The 17028-nt window shown below is 45.8% G+C and overlaps 1 protein-coding gene across 2 annotated transcripts in view; it reads left to right on the top strand.

Moving 5' to 3' along the window:
- 140up (RPII140-upstream gene protein) overlaps positions 1–17028 on the top strand; it is a 23936-nt gene continuing 6908 nt past the window's right edge. Inside the window, exons 1-4 of one of the 2 annotated variants that reach the window (XM_089553132.1) lie at positions 1–393; positions 5914–6073; positions 9500–9588; positions 11206–11273. In XM_089553132.1, the coding sequence (XP_089409258.1) occupies positions 251–393; positions 5914–6073; positions 9500–9588; positions 11206–11273 (460 nt within the window). In that variant the 5' untranslated portion in view covers positions 1–250. The remainder of the gene's footprint in view (positions 394–5913; positions 6074–9499; positions 9589–11205; positions 11274–17028) is intronic. The other variant, XM_089553133.1, reaches the window with a different exon arrangement.

The following is a 17028-nucleotide window of genomic DNA, read 5'->3' as shown; positions in this document are numbered from 1 at the left end:
GGCCCTTCGTATCCCGCATGGCGTCGTCCGATTGCGGTTTCCATGGCGGTTTCTAACGTTGCGGTGGTGGAGGTGGCCGGCATAGGAACTGCGCAATTTTCACAGTGAAGGCGGAATTGCTGTGCGGCGTTGGCGGGTGTACCGCACATTGCCTTGAACTATCGAGGTCTGCATAGGCTCGAGTTGCGGTGTTTTTAATCTGTGCTATGTAACGCCAGTGTTCGAGCGGCCTCGAATCAAGCCTCCGACGATGCCTTTTGAAGACAACTCGAAAATCAGCAGTGCCCCTGAGGGCCTGCGAAGCGAAATATTTCGACCGGAAAATCCTGAAATGAGCACTGCCATCGCGAACGAAACCGGCATAGAGCGCTTAAAAATGATGTTCGATATCAGGTAAGTTTGGCCTGGCAAGCACTTTCTGCAGCGGCTTTCTTGTGTTCTTACAGAAGCTGAAACCACGTGTGTTTCGGTCGCTGCTAGTTTGCCTGGAAAGAAATAGCAGTCGCTACACTAGTGTGCGTCATAAGTTAGGGTCCGTCGTGCGAAATAAGCGGGTCGAGACTGGAGCGAGCGTGTGGGAGTACCGCACATTGCCTTGAACTATCGAGGACTGCGTCTAATGTACGCGGCTTTCGGTTCAGTTTTTTGACAACGATTTCAGAACGTGTCAAGCTCATTACCTTGGTAAACAGTCGCGCTTTCATGGCTTGTGGTGGCACATTTCAGACCCTGAGGGCCCTGGGCGATGTAAGTATACAAGCTAGACGATGCGGTTATAAATGCGCGCAGCGAAATCGCGATGCAGTAAAAACGCGGTGAGAAAATAAACACACAGGTCACGAAGTGGTCAACAAGCACAGTGAAAGAATCTAAAACTCTTCTGAAGTGTGCAGTCTACAATCGCTCTAAATGTATGTGCCCCCAGATATGCAGTGACTGCTGCAAATGATTGCTGTCTATAGCTTTCAGTTTGAACGAAATCAAGCATTCCTGGGCGCCTCTGTGTCCATGTTGCACTAAACCACACACTTGGCTTGTCCATAGCCACCATTTTACCAGTGTGCAATTGTTAGCACGCTTAACACGAACGCTCGAGCACGTGTCTTCCAGCTAAGTGCGCAAATAGCCAGGCTCCAGCAGACAGCCACCGGCCGCAAGCTCCTAAAGAGATTAGGGCACAACGTAGAAGGGATCGTAGATAGAACAGCTAGCATTCCAGACGAGGTCCGCCAGACACTGGACATCAGCCCTCTGCCGAGAAATATGGATCCCAACCTCCATGCCGCTAGAAGGCAGGCCAGGGCAGACTATGTGAAGCGGAACCTAGCCACAATGGAAAACACAGTATACACAGACGCGGCCCTCTATCCATGGGACCACAGGACCAGAAAGTTCCGAGTCGCGGCAGCAGTGGTAGACCACATGGGGGAACCAATTAGCAGCGCGACATTAAGAAACTGTACGGTAACGGAGGGGGAGGAAGCTGCCGTAGCTCTAGCGGCGGCCGAAGGTTACCGTAGGAACAAGTCTTTGATAATCCTAACAGACTCCAAAGCAGCATGCAGGAACTACATACAGGGCAAAATAAGCAAGGAAGCGCTGAGCATCCTCCTCGAAGCAAAGCTTCCAAATAAAACCTTAAGACACAGGATTTTCTGGATACCGGCACACACCGGGATAGAGGGTAACTCGAGGGTAGACAGCCTAGTTCGCGAGATCACGAGCCGAACAGGGCAGTCAGAAACCCTGGAGGACCCCATGACGGTGGAACCAACGTATGCAGAAATATTAAACTACCACAGAGGGCGGAGATTCAAATACCCACCACCCCACACGTCATTAACACAGCACGAGGTGGTCTGCTGGCGGAGACTGCAAGCGGGGACTTTCCACAATTTATACATACTACATAAGATGTTCCCTACACAATACAGGGACACATGTCCGTGGTGCGGAGCAACCCCCATGCTATATCACATCACATGGGAATGCGAACGTAACAGAGCATTTCACAAGCTAAATGACCCGAATGCGGAACAATGGGAGGGCCTGCTGACCAGCAGCGAGCTCACGGCCCAAAGGGCACTGGTGCAGCACGCCTGCGAAGCAGCAAGACTCAGCGGTGCCCTGGAATAGGGGCGCCAACCTTGTGAAGAGGCCGAAGACATGAAGACATCGGCCCACCGCTAAAACCTGATTTTTGGAGCAATAAATGTTTTTCACTCACTCACTCCACTGACATTAGGCACCGCTATGGGTCAGCCGCTGGGTATGAGACAATATTAGGGTGGAAGCAAGGCATGAGCTGTCTCAAACTGCCACAAACACACTGTGCAGCATGGTCTCGGACGCCGACCATAATATTAGTGCAGGACGTGCAATCGAGCGTTCGTGTTAAGCATGTTGACGACGGTACAGTGTTGTGCATCTTTATCGTAGCGACTTTTTAAAATTTTCGCGCCTCAACAACTGGCTCATTTGCAGTGAAACTGCGCTCAGAGCTATATGTTGCAAAACTTTTGTCTTGTAGCAACTTTGACAGCGGTACTTTCCTGGTTTGGGTGCTCATGATGTAAGCCGGTAATAGTGCGTAATCTTCTGCGTCTCTGCACTCAACACACATTGCACCACCGACTAAGTTACCAAGCTGTAATGAGCCAGAGGTTTAGGTGGAAATACGATAAAGAAGCACAACACGGTACAGTGCTTGTACTTGCTGCAGGCATTAAATGCTGCAAAAAAAAATAAAGAGACAAGGGCACATAAGTTGACGGAATGAGTGCTATAATTAATGGTTAGTTTCTTCAGTTCAAACTGTAAAAAAAAAAAATCGACTGAAGATTTACTCGACTTTCCGTTTGAATTCTCTCCAGGAAAGGTTTGTATGCCTGTCATTCATGCTGTGGCTAGCTGGCTAAAAAGCATAGCTTACTTTTAATTGCTCAAGAAAATCAACAAAATGCGGAAGCGAAGGGCATGGTAAAGCAGCAGGATCATGGTTAAGTAATGCGGTTGTGTATTTCGAGACATTGTGCATTTTGACACAGAGGTAACAAAATTTTTGTGGTCTCAAAAGGTGCGTAGCCCTTTCAAAAGTGGCACTTTATTTATAGTACTCGTGCTGGAATAAGTGGCTGTGCTTAGCTCCTGCAGCACTTTGCCCGCTGAGCTTTCCAGTCCCAAGGATGAACGTCGAGAGGGCTTTTTCAAAGCTGAGACTTGTCAGGAAAAGTCAACAGGTGCAACATAGTGAAGAACACTCCTGGAGAAATGCATTTGCATCTATTACGACAGGCAAAATGATTTACATTGTGAAGGCTTGTAGCTAGAAAGTCATGGTTTTACTTGCCTAAGCGTGGCAAAGGTATGAAGTTGTCCTCTTGCATGTTTGTTTTTCATTTATTTGGTTTTTGCACAGCCCAGTTCAGAGAAATTGACTTCCACTAACTCCCCTTCTATTACACATGATGGAAGCCAACAGCCACCGAAATCATAACAAGCACCTCTTTTCCCTTCACTTGCCCCCTTCCATTAATTTTTGTTGCGAAAGCAACACTACTGGAGCCCAGCTCAGCTCGTTGCGCATGCTCGTAGTGGTGCGGCTACCAAATGACCTTGAGTTGCCATTGCCTAGCAACCACTTCAGCTGCGCTCCAACAGATGGCGCTGCGCCGCTGCCGCCTGTCGCCTACACACCCAGAGGGCGCCACCCTTGCACAGGCGCTGTGTTTCACAGCTCATGACGGCGTCGTGCCGGCCAGGGAGCCGGCACGTGCTAAACCAAATGCTTAACCACAAGCGTATTGACAAAAACGGCACGTACGATCTGGTGCCATTGCCTAGCAACCCGAGTTACTACCCGAGCTTACACGAGCTACTCGGGTAAGCTCTGGTAGTAACCCGGGTAAGCTCGGGTAAGTTCCGATGAGCGTCGTGCCATCTGTGCGAGAGGTAGCTCGGGAAGAGCAACATGGGTCGCAAAATCCCGACGGGTGGCTGGGATAGAAACAGCCACCCGCCAGTGCAGTGGTGCATCTCTTAACCACTGTGCCAGGAAGGGTATGAGGACTCCCAGGGATCTATGAGTATAAAGTAGAGAATGACCTTCTGCATATATGGGAATTAACCCATTACGCTATCACGTCATACGCATAAGGCAGAGCTTAATTGTTTCCGCCAATTTAAGAATGGACACCCGCTTTTGCACGTCTCCTCGGTTTAACTACGTTAAACCCCTGTCAATTTTTTTTGTGTGTGTGATAACACCTTCTGCAAGCACAGCTCTAAGTATGATTGTCAAATGGCTCATCTACTGCTAGTGCTAGCAAAAAAGCCAAAATAAGCTGTGTGTTATTTTTTTACTTTACAGAGATGGTACATATATCACCTCCCTTCCACAAAGAAAAATGATAATTGTTCCACAGCACATAAGTCTCCAAAAACAACAAAACAGGCGAATTACATTCTGAAAGGGGAAAAAAAAAACGTCAAGAAGGTGTAGTCAAGCGAAACGTTTTTGGGCTATTTGGTGCTTCATTCTCTTAAGTAACGAATTGGCCAACATGAAATGTTCACATGTGAGACAGTCAGGACAATACGTTACTGGCAACTGATCACTTGTCGGTAGCATTGTCCTGTCTGTTTCATGTACTTGTGAACATTTTCATGTTGTGCTGAGTCATTATCCAAGATACAAAAAAGTGTGGCGCAGAATATTAAAAAAATATATATATAAAACGTCCGCCCTTTAGCTATAGTGTCATGTAGAATGCGACTGAACTCGAGGGTGGCTGAAGCTATCACTCTCCCCTTTCTTTCCCCCTCTCCCCTGTCCTTTTATTCCCTCTAGCCACAGCTCAGGTGCTTCAGGTTTCGATGGCAGATGCCACGGCCAGCAGCATCTTTTCCTTCCATTCTTATGTTTATTAATAATAACTCACCGCTAACAACAACAACTGACTGAACGTTAAAGGGGCCCAGAGACACAATCTTAGTTAACTGTTTTGCCTGTTGATTGGATACAGTGAGTTATAATGGTGCTATTAGCATCGGTAATACCGCGTATATTCCGTTTTTTAATATTTTAATGTCCTCCCAAAAACAACTTCATGGCTCTGATGGTGTCGCCACACAGTGGCGGGTTTTTAGCAGCGGATATGACATCACCTGGCACGAGCTTGATGATCAGACAAACAGTAAATATACTGCAAATTGTGTGAATAAATAGAGACACATTTTGTCACCTGTCTGCGTTTTATACTAGATCAACAAAAACAACTTGTTTGTCTTAGATAAAAGTCCTGCAAAGCAAGTAAAATAAAAATACACCACCAGGGCGCTCTGGCATGGAAACGACGCTGCCAGTCTCAGCAAGAACGAGTTACAGAGAGCAGGCAACCATGGAGTACAAACTTCCGCAACGTGCTCTGGCTGGCTGTTTTGATTGGTTGCGCCAGGTGCCGTCATTGGGAAAGCGAAATAGGAGTGGGAAGCCCCGCCAAAATCGAGTTGAGGGCAGCGTTTTGTTTGCTTGTATTTTGAAATTTCTTCACTGAATAACTCCCGTTCTTGTGCATCGATTCCTGTAATTCTTTTTAAGTCAGCATCTGTGTGACATAAAGAACCCACCTGAAGTATAGCCGGTATACCCCCAAGCAGTGTTTCGCAGCTCCTTTAAGGGTGACAGCTGTGCGAGAACCCTCCTATGCTGCCTATGGTGTCGGACTGCCAGAATCGAGCTCCCCTATTTCTGTCTGCTGTGAGCAGATAGGACAAGGGGTTGCTTGCTAGATAATGTATGCAAAAGATGGCAGCAGTCATTCAAAACTAAGAACGCTCAGGGGTACGTTGCTTTTGTTGTCTTTTTCACTGCTATGCCAAAGTGAGGAATCATCACTTTTTGCACTTCTGCAGTGCTGGTCTGGGGCCGGAGCTGCGTTTGGTGGAGTCGACGGGCGTTTTCGCAGCCGTCGTAGGATCCATTATCGGTGGATGGAACTACGCCACAACCGCCAGGGCCAACTACATACGCCAGAACCAGGGCAACGTCTTTCTCAACACCAGGCAGGCAGCGGTCGGTGCATTTGATAAAAACCTCTCGGTCTTTTGGTCACGTTTCCATGCTGTCTCACCTCTTTATTTGTAGAGCCCCTGGGCGCCATATCTTATAACTTTGCCTTCTTTTGGCAGTGCGGTTAACATGAAAACTGTCATTGCTTTCTGACTAACTGTGACAGCAAAAGTTCACAGAAAAAGAAGGGAAAAAAATGCAAAACGCCGAAAAGAAATTTCGATTTACCTTAGTGTCAGAAGATCTGACAGTGGTAGTTGTGCCTGTTGTATTATGTATGGCGCCCTGTGGGCCAGTTGCCTCTTGTGGGCCAATTGTCTCTTGTGGGCCAATTGTCTTTTGTGAGCCAATTGTCTCTTGTGGGCCAATTGTCTTTTGTGGGCCAATTGTCTGTTGTGGGCCAATTGTCTGTTGTGGGCCAATTGTCTGTTGTGGGCCAATTGTCTCTTGTGGGCCAGTTGTCTCTTGTGGGCCAGTTGTCTCTTGTGGGCCAGTTGTCTCTTGTGGGCCAATTGTCTTTTGTGGGCCAATTGCATGTTGTGGGTCAATTGTCTGTTGTGGGCCAATTGTCTCTTGTTGGCCAATTGCCTCTTGTGGGCCAATTGTCTCTTGTGGGCCAATTGTCTCTTGTTGCCAATTGTCTCTTGTGGGCCAATCGTCTCTTGTGGGCCAATTGTCTCTTGTGGACCAATTGTCTCTTGTGGGCCAATCGTCTCTTGTGGACCAATTGTCTCTTGTGGGCCAATTGTCTCTTGTGGGCCAGTTGTCTCTTGTGGGCCAATTGTCTGAGATGGAGAGGGCCAAGAAGGAAGCAAACGAAAAAGTAAAGGGATAAAATAAACAGCAAAACCAAAAACTTAGGTCTTTTTTTTATTTACTTGTTTTTTCAGTTTGTTTATGGTTTATGGTGGTTTAACGTCCCAAAGCGACTCAGGCTACGAGGGACGCCCCAGGGAAGGGCTTCGGAACTTTCGACCACCTAGGGTTCTTTAACGTGCACTCGCATCCCACAGTACACGGGCCTCTATAATTTCGCCTCCTTCAGTTGTATTCGAAGTATCCTGACCCTTATTTTGGAACGCTAACTAATAATGTAGGCTGTGGCAACCACACTTCAAGGAATTATATGCAGCTACAGATTATCAGAGGGAAAATAAGAGAGAACGATTGAGGTTCATCCGGAACAGTGGCTGGAGTCCTGCGGGCTGCATGTTTGAGACCTCTGATATACTAGTAACATTTAGCCCCTTTTTAAAAGTCGATGGAATTTCGTCTGGATTTTTTTTTTTCCGCCCGTTAAGTTTCCTTAGATAACGTTGACCTTGCTTGTGGTGCATTTGAAATTGTTTCTAGAGAGCATGTTATGCTGCAATGCGCAGTGCTCACAGTGCCGATATTACGTGCTGTTGCCTATGATGTGTCTGCCTGTCCTAATGGCATGTCATGATGACGCTATTTCAACACCTTTAGTTTCATAAATGCAGGTGGTGGGGGTCAGGAGAGCTTCTGGCTAGCCGGGCTGCTTTGATATCCTTGCTCTCTGGAGTTTAAGAGAGTTGAAAGAGTGGGGAAAGGAAGGCTTGGTTGGCTAACCTTCACTAGGGAAAGGGGACTTGGTGGGAAAAAAGAAAGACAGTTAAGGACATGTGTGCAGCGAAGTTGCAAGCCATTGCATAAGCACAACTCCTACTGGATGTGGAACAGTGTTTGGTGCGCTTTCAAGGCTCTAAATCTCTGTTGCCAATGTCCGAGAATTTTCATCTCTGTCAGCAGGCTGAAGATGGTCAAGCTTATAGCTAAGACTCTGTCCCTCGGCATACCTGCCGCGGTGGCTCAGTGGTTAAGGTGCTCGTCTACCGAGCTGGAGTACCCGGGTTCGAACCTGACGGCAGCGGCCGCGTTTCGATGGAAGCGAAGCGCAAAATGCGCCTGTGTGCTGTGCGATGTTAGTGCACGTTAAAGATCCTCAGGTGGTCGAAATTAATCCGGAGCCCTCCACTACACAATCTGGAGGAGGGGGAGCCCTCCACTACGGCACCTCTTTCTCCCTTTCTTCTGTCACTCCTTCCTTCATCCCTTCCCTCACAGTGCAGTTCAGGTGTCCACGGAGATGTGAGACAGATACTGCGTCATTTCCTTTCCTCAAAACCAATTTTCAATTCAATTTTTTCTCTTGCCACTAAACACAGGGCACCCAAAGTGCTATCGTGAAAGCCCCAAGTGATTAGTCTGCGAGGCTGAAGAAGTTCAGGGTGTCTTGAAGCTTTGTAAATTTGGAGTGAAATTCTGCATGTGCAGTCAAAAGTTAAGAAGCAGAGTGTTAGATAAAAAAGTTTATTTCCTTGTCACCTTCCCGTATGGCCTGCAGTAGATATGTGCAGACTGACTCTGAGTGCGCGAATTGCACAGTGCACCATTAAATCTTAAGCAGTGCTCCTCGCACACAAATAAAAATTCTGTGCCGGAGTCACGTTAAATAAATTTTCGATGGTGGTTACGCATCTCAGTCATGCCAGGCAGCTTAGGCATGAGTGTATCTGTGCCTTGTCGGTCTGGCATGGCTGTATTTAAAGGGGCTGCGAAACACTGTTTGGGGGGATACCGGCTATACTTCAGGTGGGTTCTTTATGTCACACAGATGCTGACTTAAAAAGAACTACAGGAATCGATGCACAGGAACGGGAGTTATTCAGTGGAGAAATGTCAAAATACAAGCAAACAAAACGCTGCCCTCAACTCGATTTTGGCGGGGCTTCCCACTCCTATTTCGCTCTCCCAATGACGGCACCTGGCGCAACCAATCAAAACAGCCAGCCAGAGCACGTCGCGGAAGTTTGTACTCCATGGTTGCCTGCTCTCTGTAACTCGTTCTTGCTGAGACTGGCAGCGTCGTTTCCATGCCAGAGCGCCCTGGTGGTGTATTTTTATTTTACTTGCTTTGCAGGGCTTTTATCTAAGACAAACAAGTTGTTTTTGTTGATCTAATATAAAACGCAGACAGGTGACAAAATGTGTCTCTATTTATTCACACAATTTGCAGTATATTTACTTTTGTCCGATCATCAAGCTCGCGCCAGGTGATGTCATATTCGCTGCTAAAAACCCGCCACTGGGTGGCGACACCATCAGAGCTATGAAGTTGTTTTTGGGAGGACATTAAAATATTAAAGAACGGAATGTATGCGGCATTACCGACGCTAATAGCACCATTATAACTCACCGTATGCAATCAACAGGCAAACCAGTTAACTAAGATTGTGTTTCTGGGCCCCTTTAAGAAAGCATCCCATCCTGTGTGTCAGTAAAGCCTTGTTTGCGTCTTCATGCTAAATCTAATTGATCATTTGTGGCTGTGAGAAGTTGTGCCTGTTTTGGTGGTGCTCACAACTTTGGAGGTGCTTGCGTTTTAGTTGGTTCCTTTCCTTGCAGCGTGAACTCCAGGACACAATGCTTCTACAGTTCAGCAAAGGAGCCTTCAAGATTGGTTGGAGGACGGGAGCTTTCTCGGCGATTTACATGTAAGTACAGCGCAGTTCTGGGGGCCGAAGTGCTGGTGGTCATAAAGGAGTGCAGAGACAAATTTCTGTTGTGTGTTCTTTTTAGTGAGCAAGACATTAGTGAACATAAATCACCGTCGGGAATCGTAAATTATTTTTGATTGCAGTGTTTCTCGGACGTTTCGGTTTTGACTGCCGAGTGGGAGCTATCCTGTGAAAGTTGAATTCAGGTTACTTCATGCACAGATTTCTGAAAATTTTTGCAAAAGTCAGCCACATCATAAAGGGCAGCTAATGACATCCATGAAGTAATGTGGTGTACGCCTGTGCAGACCTCCTTTGAGAGGAGTGATAACCAAAAGTGTGTAATATAGTAATCTGAGAATGGCGAGCAACTAGGCATGCCTTAGCTAATATAACTGGAATTGCCCAGTATTTATGCAGTGGTTAGTTGTAGTTTAAGTTTAGCATTATTAATTTTTATTTTTCAGGAGTGTAGCATATGTGTTTTTTGTTCGTATCGGCAAACAGGCTTTCTGGTGTTATTTCCGTGGGCATTAAGTCAAACTGGGATATTTCGAATTATTGGCTATATCGAACACACTGATTATCCCCTTGAAAAGCTTGTGTAAAAGTATAGGAAAGTCTAGCTATATTAACTACAGTTTCGCCAGCTGTTTGATACATCAAACTGTGCTCCGCTCCCCTGTAAGTGGCTCTTCTCCTAAAGGCTCTCCCAGAATTTTCCATGTGTGGAGATGAGTTGTGACCTTGAACTGCTGTTGTCAGCACTAGCGCTGTGAAACAGCATGATGACATGAACACGAGGTGTGCTTGCGGGCGAGGTCTTCGGTCCCTCGTGCCTGTATTCCGCACCACATCACTGTTATGCGATGAAGCCAACCTAACTAAAGCCTAGTGATGGCCCTCGGCACCCTTCTCTGCCAAGGAAATTGTGGAAACCAACCGTACTTATTCTATTGAGCGATTTTTCTGTTTATAGTATACTGGTAACTAAATTTGACATCTTATGACAGGTAGCTGTTCTGTTAGTTCTGAAGCAACATTGGCAGCTGCTTCGATGCAAATTGCGAACCAAATTGGAGAGAGAAAGGGAATGATAGAGGAGGGAGAAGGCAGGGGAAGATTGAAGGGAGGATGGGTTGGTGGAAAGTGACTAGTGGCAATAGGGAAACCAGGGCGTGTCACATGGCGATTGATGATTAATGGGCTGAGTCATGCCACCCTTCACCGTCAGGGGGGAGAGTAATGTTAATGCATACTATGCCACATGACTCACATGACTCGCACACTATGCCACATACTATGCCACATGACTGTTTTGCTTTCGCTACTACTAACAGAGTGGTCGTCTTGTTGGGTGTGACAAGTCTTTGAAAAGTGAGTGAGTGAGTGAATAAATTTATTCATAGGAGGGCGACCCACGGCTTTCACAAGTAACCGGCATGTTTGTAACTACTGTTCTGGAAGGCTTCTGTTTGCAGGTTAGCATAACGAGCAAACGGCATTCGGCTGCTGTCCGTCATGAATACTTTGGTTTGAGATGCCTGCTTTAGACAAAAGCTGAGCCAGTGTACAAGGTGTTTCCAATAAACCCCTCATTTTCCCTTCTTTCAGGGCTACTGTCACTGCAGGATTCACGTATAGGAATAAGTTTGGCATAGCAGAACACGTTGCAGGCGGAGGTAAGTTATAATCCGTGTGATGGGAGTTCCATTTCAGGAGTAGTGTGGTGTCAGGTTGTGGTTTCTTTAGCCACAGATTTCCTTAACCCTTTGAAGGTTTTTGCCATATATGTACGGCGGTGGTTTTCTGTCCCGCAAGGTCTTTGCCGTACGGGTACGGTTTCGATCTTCCGTTTGAAATTTTGCGCCAAAAGATCAATGCGTGCTCACTGGGGGTTGCTGCCACCTCTTAGGACTTACAAGAAGTGTTTGAATTTTGTGCTGCCTTCTTACGGAGATAGGCAGAACTTATGTCTAGCTTTAGCGCGGCGGCACAGACTGCGGCAACACCCCTTTTGTAGTTTTGGTTTCGCCGCGTGATCGCAACGGAGTCGCGTGAAATTTGAGTTTTCTTTTTGTCAGCACTATTTTACAGGGGCCGCCGAAGTTGATTTCTATCTTTATTGGCGCTGCTCTTAGCTTGCTTATCACCGTTGCTCGCGAGGTATTCTCGCCCTCTGTGGCAACGTGCCTACGCGGTTTCGATTCCGCCGCGGGATCGCAACGGAGTCGCGCGAAACGTGTTTTCTCTTTGTGGGCACTGTTTTGCAGAGGCGGCGAAAGTTGATTTCTATCTTTATTGGTGCTGCTCTTAGCTTGCTTATCACCGTTGCTATTCTATTCTATTGAACATTTTCCAGTTGTGAGTGATGCTGTCACCAAAGTACTGTTCCTAATTTTTTTTTACTATTTATTCTCGATTATATACATTTTGTAGATTCAAGATCCGCAATAAAGTAATTTGACCACCTGGGAAAGTTTTCTTCAAAATAATTCGACCCTCAAAGGGTTAAAAAACGCCTCTGGGCTACCATTAGTAGCCAGGAAGCTTTAGGCTGCTCAGTGCGCTGGCTAAGTGACTTTGGCACTTGACTGCTGCACCCGAGGTAGCAGGGACGGCAATTTTGATGAAGGCGAAATTCAAAAGAAATACGTGTGCCATACGATGTCAGTGTGCATCAGAGAGTCCCAGGTGATCGATATTAGTAATCTGGAGTCCTTCACCATGATGTTACCCATAGCCAAGTGTAGTTTTGGGATTTTAAACCCTGAGTACTGCATACCACCACTCTGGGTTGCTGGTGCAGTGTTTGTGCTTCTGAACTCTTGAAATAGGCTAGACATGGTTGATTCCAACCTTAATTGAAGCTTTGTTCACCGATGGGGAACCATTGCAAGTGGAAGGCCCGTTGACATGATGTATGGTGATGTAAATAATGTGGTCTCCATGGGAAAAAAGGCACATTTAGTGTCTGGCCATCTGTAAATCTAGGGTAATTTGTGTTGTGACGATGCTTTCGTGAACAAACCGTGAACGAATAAAGTGCAACTTTATGGCATTGGAACTGGATTGCGAACTGTGTGTGTTAAGGCAACACTTGCAGGGACAATCTACGGACTTCTATCGACTGTACATTTTTTGTGTCATTCGAAAGCTCCTTGCCTAGATAAACGAATACCCGGCTCTTGTGCAGAGAAACACAACAGAACGATTTGAAACGTATTTTTTTCGATATGCTGGTCTCGTTTTCTCATGGTAGGCAGCGTGTGTAGACTCTGACATCGGGGACACGATGTACAGTCAGTATAGTAACTCTGTGCAACTCTATGGATACGAGGACTGATGTGCAATGGCAGGTGTCAGTTCAATTAATGATTGGTTGTGAGAGGTTGCTTGGGAAGAGCAACGTAGATCGCACAAGCCTCGTCGATGGCAGCACCTACCATTGTAGGGCAGTGGCGCATTGCTTAGCCACTGCATCACTGTGACCGAAGTGGTATGAAGACTGCAAGGGATCTATGAATGTAAAGTAACCAATGATGCATATACAGGCATTAATCCATTGTCGCTATTCGAACAACTTCCATTCATGAACAATGGATCCAAACACCAAAACCGAAGTGAAAATCGAAGTGCTAGAGCACCTAATTCGCATTTGGCCTAACTACACAAATCGACCATCAGCTCTTTTTTGTGGGCTGTTGGAGTAGGTACAGTGCTGGCTCGGAACAACTTTAGTTAAGATCGATTTAGACCGACAAGTTTCAAAGGAGGCTTTGATGTGAAGTTCTGTGAAAAGTGATGGCAATGGTAACCTTCTGTATAACTTGTTACAGTATGGTCCAAGAAACCTTAGATTGAGTTCTTGCTTAGCATATGATGGCTTTGCATAGAAGCATTGTGTGGTATGAGTGAGATATAGCATCCAAATTACATAGTGCAAAATCCACGGTGTGTGTGAACTGGTGATTCACCTCCTTCAACTATTTTATCATAAGTTAACAGTTGTCAACACTTGTCGTTTAATAATTTACCTTACAGCTAGCACTGAAGAGTTAGAAAACCAGTTAATAGTGTTTTGTGAAAACATGTGTTGGCTCATTTCAGACTACTATGGTTGCATTTTGAGGAAGCCCCTTTCTTACTGAACGCTTGTGTTATGAAAGTACCAGCTGAATTTTGTGTGCCTGAGCTTAGTGTTCTTGGCTTGGTGTGAATGAAAATCTTGGTAATTGGTTTTGCCTGCATATGCACAAATAAATATGACAAGCATTATGAATCTGGTCCTCCTTCCCATATTCAGCTAAAGCTGTATACTATACTATACTGACTGCTGCAATGCTAAATGCGCGTCATAAAATGCTTCTCTTAGTTAACCACTCGCGTTTTTGTTCTGAAATTAGGTGCAGAGGTGGCACACGACAGTATTTGTTTCAACACAATGTTTGGATGATGTACTTTCCTGATTTGACCAGAATTAAGTAGAAATCTAAGTCATCTGCAGCGTTGTTGACCCAAAACAAGCAACTTTAACATGGGTGATACTGGTGCTGCCATCTGGTGCCTACCCGAGAATGATTGTTTTTACCATTGAAGCTATGATAAGTGGAGTTGTATGAGCAGCTCATTTGAGGATGCCTTCTCGACTGCTTTTGCTCAGTATTGTTAAAGCAGTCAAGAAAGCATTTTCAGATGAGCCGCTCGCCCCTCCCCCGTTCATTGCAGCTTCAATGGTAAAACAATCTTTCCTCAGGTAGGCACCAGATGGCGCAACCGGTATTACCTACATGAAGCTGCTTGTTTTATGTTGCTGATGCTGCAGACGACGTTCATTTCTAATTCCGATCAAATCAGGCGAGTACATCATCCAAACATGATGCTTGTTTTATGTTGCTGATGCTGTAGACGACGTCAGTTTCTAATTCTGATTGAATCCGGCGAGTACATCATCCAAACAAGGTATTGAAACATTAAGACTGTCAAACATCGTTTCTGCATCAAATTTTCGAGCAAATGAGTGAGAGGTTTAACTGAGAGAAGCATATTTTTTATGCAGTTCTCTTTGTATATGCTTCATCTTTTGCCAGTGGCTTTATTCTCTGATGACCATACACTAACTGGCCCAACAAGGCACGCTTCAGCATGCCAAGTGACTCTTTCACATCATGCTTTACACTGCATGTGAACACATGAAAAGTGGAGATCAAACAATGAGTTGTGTTCAGTGCGAGTTGCCTTTTAGCCGCCGCGGTGACTCAGTGGTTATGGTACTCGGCTGCTGACCCGAAAGGCGCGGGTTCGATCCTGGCCGTGGCGATCGAATTTCAGTGGAGGCGAAATTCTAGAGGCCCGTGTACTGTGCGATGCCAGTGCACGTTACAAGAACCCCAGGTGGTCGAAATTTCCGAAACCCTTCACTACGGTGTCTTTCATAGCTTGAGTCGCTTTGGGACATTAAACCCCATAAACCAACCAAACTAACGATTTGCCTTAAGTTCACCAGCCAGCAGCTATGCTGCCTTGCAGTGTATTCCTTTTGCTCTCTTTTGCATCTATGAATTAACCCGCTGGAGTAGCTCAGTGGCTTAGGCGTTTGTTTGCTTACCACAATGTCGCGGGTTCAATCCTGGCCAAGGCAGCTACGAAACTTTCAGTGCAGGCGAAGTGCAAATGGCGTATGTGTCCCATGACAGTTTTCTTTACCACTCAGAGGAGCTAGCCCAGTTTTCTTTAGCACCACTCTCGGAGGAACTAGCCCATGATGGTATATATATATATATATATATATATATATATATATATATATATATATATATATAGCCATGATGGTATATAAAATATATAGGGGTGTGCGAATATCAAATTTTTCGAATACGAATCGAATACGAATACTTGGTTCCGAATATCGAATCGAATATCGAATAATCAAAGACAGACGCATTTAACCACTACAAAATATGTATTTGAGCACCTAAGAACATCACAGTTCAACTATCAGTGCTGAAATGAGCACAAAAAGTGTGTGTGGCTGCGCAAAAAGTATCAAAGTCTCGAACATTGTTCTTACAAGAGTGGAAATATCAGAGAAGATGGCTAGTACACAGCATTGATCAAGGCTAGCTTGCCATAAGCACAAAAGCATGTTGCTGGGATGAAGATAAAAGGTTGTCGTGAAGGAAAACCGGCTGCTCCACATGGTCAGGCAGAAGTAGTTCCCTTCTAGCCGAAACGACTCCTCCAGCCACAGAAAATGCCCTCTCAATTGGCACTGAACTGGCACTTATTGCGAGGTATTTCGTGCACAGCTCTGACTATACCAGCTCGCAGGTACAGCCACAAAGAAGCTCACCAGCGCAGTCAGCTACTGCATGGCCCAACGTTAGGCATTGCTACGGGCGCTGCCATGTTGTTATGTCTCTGTCGATAAAGGAAGAAACAGCGCAACGAAACACGGACACACGAAGAAATGACACACACACGAGCGCTGGCAGCACGTATTGCGAGGTATTTCGTGCACAGCTCTGACTATACCAGCTCGCAGGTATAGCCACTGCAGACACACACACAGCGCTCGTGTGTGTGTCATTTCTTCGTGTGTCCGTGTTTTGTCGCGCTGTTTCTTCCTTTAAATGCTATGCCGCCGCGGTGGCTCAGTGGCTATGGTGCTCGGCTGCTGACCCAAAGGACGCGGGTTCGATCCCGGCCGCGGCGGCTGGAATTTCTTTGGAGGAGAAATTCTAGAGGCCCGTGTACTGTGCGATGTCAGTGCACGTTAAAGAACCCCAGGTGGTCGAAATTTCCGGAGCCCTTCACTACGGCGTCTCTCATAGCCTTAGTCGCTTTGGGACGTTAAACCCCATAAACCAAACCAAACCTTACCAACTAGCCCGGAACCTTGCTCTTCTGTCGATAAGACTTGCGGACCGCAATGAACGCCAGTACTCGTAATAGAATATTCGGCTAGATACGAATATTCGCGTCGTGTCGAATATTCGAAACAACACGAATACGTGGATTTCGAATCGAATACGAATACTAAAAATATAATATTCGAATTATATTCGAAAATTTCGAATATTCGCACACCCCTAAAAATATACCATCATAACACAACCTTGCGCTATCTTTGGGTTCAACCACCGTCATACATTTCAACTCGCCGTGACCACAGCAAAAAGGTACATATTCCACACTCAAATACGCTTGCATATTCATACTCGTTTATTCCTCGGACAAGCAATGACTGGAATAACCTACCAGCATCACTAACAAGTATATCTGAAATTGAGAACTTTAAATCAGCATTACACAGCTTCTTTTCATAGCTAGTGCTCATATCATCATCATGGCGTTCATAGATGGTGTTCATATTCCCAATATGACTGTTTGTTTATTAGGAACTGCATTCCTTGTTTATTATTTGTTTTCCTTGCC

The sequence above is a fragment of the Amblyomma mixtum genome, chromosome 7 (assembly GCF_055824585.1).
Source record: "Amblyomma mixtum isolate Tamu chromosome 7, ASM5582458v1, whole genome shotgun sequence".
NCBI lineage: Eukaryota > Metazoa > Arthropoda > Arachnida > Ixodida > Ixodidae > Amblyomma > Amblyomma mixtum.
The sequence above is the reverse complement of the archived record's forward strand: the minus strand, read 5'-3'. Positions and strand labels throughout refer to the sequence as shown.